We start from the raw sequence: 6,929 nt of genomic DNA on the forward strand, positions 1-6,929 counted from the left end.
CCCCCAACCCCCCCACCACACACACACCCCAATTAAAAATGAAGATCTTCTAAAGATGTCCCTAGGGAACTACTCTCAAACTATGCTTTAAAAGTATACTCTATTTATTTAATTATTATTTTATACTTGTGTGTGGTATGAAAGAGACATTGGAATATATAATTATTGTCTTTTTTTCTGATTAATTTTTTAATGCTGTCATTCTCAATCTATACCTAATTTTTTAATTATATAATACAAAGAAGTAAGACAATTTCAAAAAGGACAAACTGCCCATAGAACCTAATCAAAGGCATAAATCAATCAACTCTCCACTAAAAAAACAAAAGTAGAAAAAGAAAAAACTTAATTTCTTTTGAAAAAAATAATTACTTAAAAGACGCACCATGTAAATTCTATTTCAGTATAATAATTTTATAAATTAGAGATAAATCGCATTCGTACGATGAACTCGACCAAAGATTAAGACCTCTATTCGAAAAATCATTTGTTCAACCAACGTGACTAACTTTAGAATCACTTGTTTAAACTCAAAGTTTTTGTTATATTATATATGGTAGGATTATATTTATATTCCTCTGAAAGTTACACAACAAACCGACCATTCACAGTAACATGGAAATTCAGTATTTAATTAAACTCACTTTATAATTTATAGTACTTTAAAAAAAACTCTGAAATATTATTTTGATTACTTAATTTATTCATTAAAAAGTGAGATTCCAAATTATGTCTAGTTAAGCACCATGAATATAGTCAGAAACTGTAAGGAATCAATTTGAAAACGTATCTTCAAAAATGAAAAGGGACTTAAAAATATTTGAAAATCTATTAATTATGTAAAAATAAATAAAAAATCTTATAATCTCCTTATTTGTACTATCTAGTAATTACAATATCGTAATTTTAAATAATAATTTTACGAGTTTATATTCAATATAATTTCACAAGTAAGACAATACAGAAGAGTAGAGTACACACAAACTTTATTATTATCTCATAAAGGTAGAGAGACAAAGTACAAAAGACAATTGACTCAAATAAATATACACACGAGTTCATATTCAACGACTTATAAAATTACTTGTAATTTGATTAAATCTTCCTTTCTCTATCTCAAACGTAATTAAAAGAGAAGAATTCATATAGTAACTACATGATTTGTCCTTAATTCCCATCTTTTTTAAAAAAAAATTAAACAGTATTTCTCCTAAATATTATTTTCCTCTAAATTATTTTCTACATTTTTACAAAAAAAAAAGAAACTTATTTCAAATATGATTTTTTGTAGTCACTTATCACTTTTATATATACTACCAATAATAAATAGTCACGTCCCAAATAAGGATTGGCCACCCTTTTGTATTTAATACTATTTGTAAACATTATAAAGTTGCTAGGACATATCATAATATAATAATTAAATAAAAAATAAATTAAATCACCAATGGTACTTTATTTCACCCAATTAGATTCCAAAAATCTTTGTAGCATCTTTCTCTTTAAATATCAACCCACCCTCTTCATTTATTCTTCAACATTAAATTCATCTCCTTTTTTTTTCTTCATTTCAATTCAATTCATTTCTCCTCTTTATTTTATTTTTTGTGGTTCTAATATATTGATTCTTTAACACCATATCAAAGAAATATTCTTTTCCAATTGATTTTATAATTTTCCAAGTAATCTTTCAAACAAATATCTCAAATCGAATATAACACGTTAAAATACACTGATCGTATAAATTTCATTACATAACTAATAAAAAGACATGAAAGGAAAATAAACGCACACTCCCTTATACAAAACACATATTCAAGAAGCAACCATGAGTTGTATTGGTGGAAGATAACATATATCTATAAAATGAATTAAGGTATGCGTAAAAAAGAGGAAAAGTTTGCTAACCTGATTACTCATAGTAAATGAGGGAGCAATAGAACAAATATCATCAAAAAGTTGAGCATGATGATGACCATTATTGTTGTTATGATCATGATGATTAATATTATTGTTATTATTATTATTGATATTTTGTTGATGATCATTTCCTCCAAAAACATCACCAATTTTTGCATCTTCTCCATAAAATAATTTGTTATGATTAACAAACTCTTCCAAAGCCAATACAGATGGACTTTTCTTCATATCTCTACTAGGAAAATTAGCCATTTTCTTCTCCATATTATATGTTTTTCTAAAAACAAGAAGATGCTTAACAGGGAAGTATTTTGGGAATAGGGGGGAAAGGAAGAAAGGGGGGGAAAAAATAGAAGCCAAGTGAATGATTATATAGCAAAAGGTAGAGAAGCCAAAGTAGCTAGGTTCCTCATGAAAGAAAAAGCCAAGAAACAAATAAAGTTGTTTTGTAGTATTAAATTACTTATATACCCTTGAAATAAGCTATAATTACCAAATTATATACTCCCTCCGTCCCAATTTATATGACACTTTTCAGATTTCGAGATTCAAGTAGGTCTATCTTTGACTGTAATTTTTTCATACATCTTTTAAATATTTTGAATTGTCAATTATTGTAACTTATAGTACTTTTTACGTAGTTTATAAATATATAAATTTCGTTTCAATAAAATTGAAGATTCCATGTGTAAATTATCGATCAAATTGAAACTGTTTGACTCTCGAAAAAAGAAAAATGTCACATAAATTGAGATAGAGGGAGTACTTTTTTTCTTATTTAATTTTGTTGAGTAATATCATATTATTGTTATTTTTGTAAATTAAGAGATAGGGTTTTACTATTTGTGAAACGTGATTCAAAGGCATAACTATAGCTTTGACGGATAATAAATTCAAATTAGTCATTGAATTAAAGAAGAAGAAAAGAATGCGTGAAAATAATTAATTCTAAACTTTGCGAGAATGATCAAATATATCGATCATTATATGGATTTTTCTAATATAAAATATCATAAAGTAAATTTAAAATTAATTTTTTTCACTTTCGTCAACTCAAAAGTATATAGTTGTATACTCCTATACTTGATTTATAGATTCTTAAATGAATATTATTGCTAAAATTGATGTTCACATTTATGTCTAATTAAATTAAGAAAGTAAGTTGCTATGTATATAAAAAATATTGTTATGTATATAATGTATGATTTATATGTGTGTTTTAAATTATCATGCATTAGTATATACACACTAATTGAGCATTGATTATAAGTGATTAATTCTTTTAAAAGTAAATTCAAGATTTTCTTTTATTATGAACTTTCTAGAGTTAAGGGTGGAGCCTAGAAGTTCGAATATAAATTTGGTCAAATTAGTAGTTTTTATTCAAATAATGTACTTACATGAAATTTATTAAATACAAATTTATCAAATCCAATAGTTTTTACTCATTATATTAACAATTCTACACACATTTTAATGCGAAGTTGGCCTAAGTTTATTTGTTGTCAATTCGGAACAAATATATTTAGTTAACACAATATTGAGGTATGTTTTAATATAAAAACAATGATACTTTAGATAAATAAAGAAATAATATATAATTTGCACCAAGTGGAAATTACACCAAATTAAAATTAAAAGTATGCCTACCAGGCTACCACCAAAGTGTAAAAGAAGGATTACAAATAAATCACGTGACTCACTACCATTTCAATAATATAAAAAAAAAACTTCCATTTCAATAAAAAAAAGATTTTGAAAAAAATAACGATCTTTTTATTTTTTAAATGGAGATCTCAAATTTGAACATTTTTCCTTTTAATAAATTTTACGCGACATAATTGGTATTAATTGGGTAATAAACTTGGAATACCAAATACGTAATAATCTATATTACTTTAAAAGTATGAACTCCTAACTTGAATGTTAAATTACTATAATATCCCTAACTTAGGTTATGACTTTTTCGATGAGTTGTGACTTTTTCGATAAGTTGTGACTTTTTTCGAAGGGTTGTGATTTTTCGATGAGTTGTGACTATTCCCAAGAGTTGTGACTTTTTCATTAAATTGCGACTTTTCCAAAGGGTTGTGACTTCTCGAAAAGGTCATGACTTTTCAGACAAGATATAAAAAACATTTGTTCATTTCGTTGACTATAAATAGAGGGGCTTCCTCTCATTTGTCTATAAGGTAATATTAGTGAGATAAGACTAATTACATGATTAACCTCATCAAATTGAAATAAATATATACATTATTGCATTTAACTAATAAAAAATTTCATTGACCATCTTCATAGGTTTGCTGAATAAGAAATATAAATGACGATCCACGTTGATCATTCACAAAAGAACCTGCAATATTATTTTTGCTAAGCTTATTATTTAAATCTTCGCTTAAATAAGCAAATATTATTTAATATAACATATATTTTTAGAATTGATAGTCACATGTAACGCACGTGTGAAAAAACTAGTTATAAAGAAAAAATCATCAAATAGTTCTATTTTTGGTATTTTGGAATTAGGCTTAATTTGTTTTGTTGTTGGACAGATGTGGGGCATTTTGGGATACAAATAAATCCCGCTGGCCTTTCAAATTATTACACCTTAATATGAGATCTTTTGACGTAATTGAACTCAAATATATACATATATATATATATATCTCCGGTAAGAAAATCAAAAAAAGAGAGACACACACTATTCAATATACAATGAAATGAAATCATAAGACAAATAAAAAGTCACATTTAATTATGGCAAAACTACGTAATTAGGCATACTTCACTATCATATATATATATACTATTATTATTAATATTTTTAAAATATTATGTATTTTACCATTAATTAAGAATTTTTTACGTATATTACATTTAGATACATATATTTTTGCTATCAGATACACAAAAATAGAAAGAGGAACAAACGAGATTGGAAAGAAAATTGAAAATTTTTAATAATAATTTTGTATCTAAAAAACTTAAATTTGAAATCTAATTGAATTATAATTATAAGTACTTACTACTCGATCAGAACGTAACTTTTATAGTTTTATTGATTAATTAGTCTCATTCTTTTCTACCTTTTTTGGTCTAGCATTTCACAGTCCCACAAAATCCAAATAATAAAAAAGATGGAAAAAACAAAAAAGAAAGAAGTGATAAAAACTGCTTTTTTGACTTGACAAGTTTCTTAATCCTTAAGTTTTGGTTTTCAAAAAATAAAATAAAATCTTTTCACGAATGATCCACAACTTTTTGTGAATTACTATTTATTTTAGGGAAAAGACATAAATTCCCCCTCAAACTTGTATCGAAAAGTCAGTTTCACACTTCACCTATTATGACGATCTATTACACACCCTTACTATTTAAAAGTGAATTTAATACCACCTTGAGACACATAACACCACTCTCACAATATGTGGTGTATTACACTCGCTGTCACGTCAGCTCCATGTTATAAATTATAATTTTTCATATTCTTTTTATTTTCTTTTCTTTATTAATTAACTTTTTTTTGTTAACTCTATTTTACACTAATTAATCCCTAACAAATTATTAAAATTCTCTAATAATCATATCTTCTTCCAATCTAAATCCTACCCACTTTTTATCCCTAATCTGACTAGAATAATTATTCATTTGAAGTTATATCACAATTCTCTTTTGTCTTCTCCGGCGAAGAACAATCAACCTATCACCACCATAAACCTACCTCCATAACGTCATCCCCTTCTTTTTTCCCGACAGCCAACCCATCTCCGACAAAGAACAACCACTAAACAACTATCTAAGCCACCACAAACAACCACCCAAAACTCCAAATCAGTCATTGACGAACACCGAATCAAACCCCTTTACCTTACCCCTTTCCGATTTTCTTACTTTTAGTTTTTATTACAGGTGTTTCGGCGAGCTCAAAGCTTCAACCATGGATACGTTTCAATGAACTTAATTTTTCAGAACCATGACGTTTGAGTAAGCTTTGTGCTTCCAAATCTGAACAACCAACAAATAAGGCAAGTAGGTGTGTGAATATGCACATACAAATATATGAATACACAAATGAAAAGAAATCAATTTTAACTATAAAAAAAGGCAAGTGGGTGTATGTATATAGATGCCTACATGCTACAAGTATATTTGCGGGTTTTAAGGTCGGAGGCTTTGCTTGTATTTTGCTGAAAATTTGAAGGTGAAAGTGGAAAGATTAGGAGAACAAAGTCTTGAATTCCTAGAATCATTGTGAATTTGAATTAAAAATTATTTTTCTAGGTATAATGATGAAATTGAGTGAAAAATTGTAGAAATATGATAAGAAAAAATGAAATTAAGTGACAAATTGAAAAATTGTGCAAAGAAAAAAATGAAGAAGAAAAATTATGAACGAAAATAAGAGAAGAGGAACAAGAAAAGAAGAAAACAGGGGTTGGGGTTAAAAAAAATTACTTTTTTGACTTTATTTTCAACCTCAGACGCGCCTAATTTATTTTTATTTTAAATTTTATTTCCACGTCAGCTTTGAGGTGGTATTAATTACACTTTGAACAAGAATAGGTGTGTAATAGGTCGTCATAAAAGTTAAAATGTGTAACTAACTTTTCGGTACAAGTTGAAGGGGGAATTTATGCCTTTTCCCTTTATTTTAATTAAGCATTTAAATATATAATAAAAATATTTTTATCAAATATTTTTAATTTAAATTATGCAAGAACTATTACATGTGTTTTCAAGCATATACCATATAATTAAATTAAGGGAAAATTGTATATAATAGCAAATTATTAATTCAAATTAAATGCTATAAATATAGTTTGATTTAATTGTACCTCATAGCAAACTGTTGCTATTTCACCTCTCTCCTGTGAATCTCGCTCGCCACTCTCGTTCTCTCCCTCACCTCTCTCGTTTTTTATACAAACGCAAGTGTATAAAGTTCGTTTGTGTTTGTATAAAGCGAGAGAAAATTGTATATATACATATATTTTCGTTCCCCTCTC

General features: G+C 26.9%; 1 protein-coding gene across 1 annotated transcript in view; it reads right to left on the reverse strand.

Annotated features, from left to right (window-relative positions):
• The window catches only part of LOC102602634 (basic leucine zipper 9), a 6,113-nt gene extending 3,840 nt beyond the window's left edge, over positions 1 to 2,273 (reverse strand). Inside the window, exon 1 of the mRNA XM_006356969.2 lies at positions 1,909 to 2,273. Within this exon, the coding sequence (XP_006357031.2) occupies positions 1,909 to 2,184 (276 nt within the window). The 5' untranslated portion in view covers positions 2,185 to 2,273. The remainder of the gene's footprint in view (positions 1 to 1,908) is intronic.
• Positions 2,274 to 6,929: the final 4,656 nt, after the last annotated feature.

Source organism: Solanum tuberosum, unplaced genomic scaffold (assembly GCF_000226075.1).
Source record: "Solanum tuberosum cultivar DM 1-3 516 R44 unplaced genomic scaffold, SolTub_3.0 scf00240, whole genome shotgun sequence".
Lineage (NCBI taxonomy): Eukaryota > Viridiplantae > Streptophyta > Magnoliopsida > Solanales > Solanaceae > Solanum > Solanum tuberosum.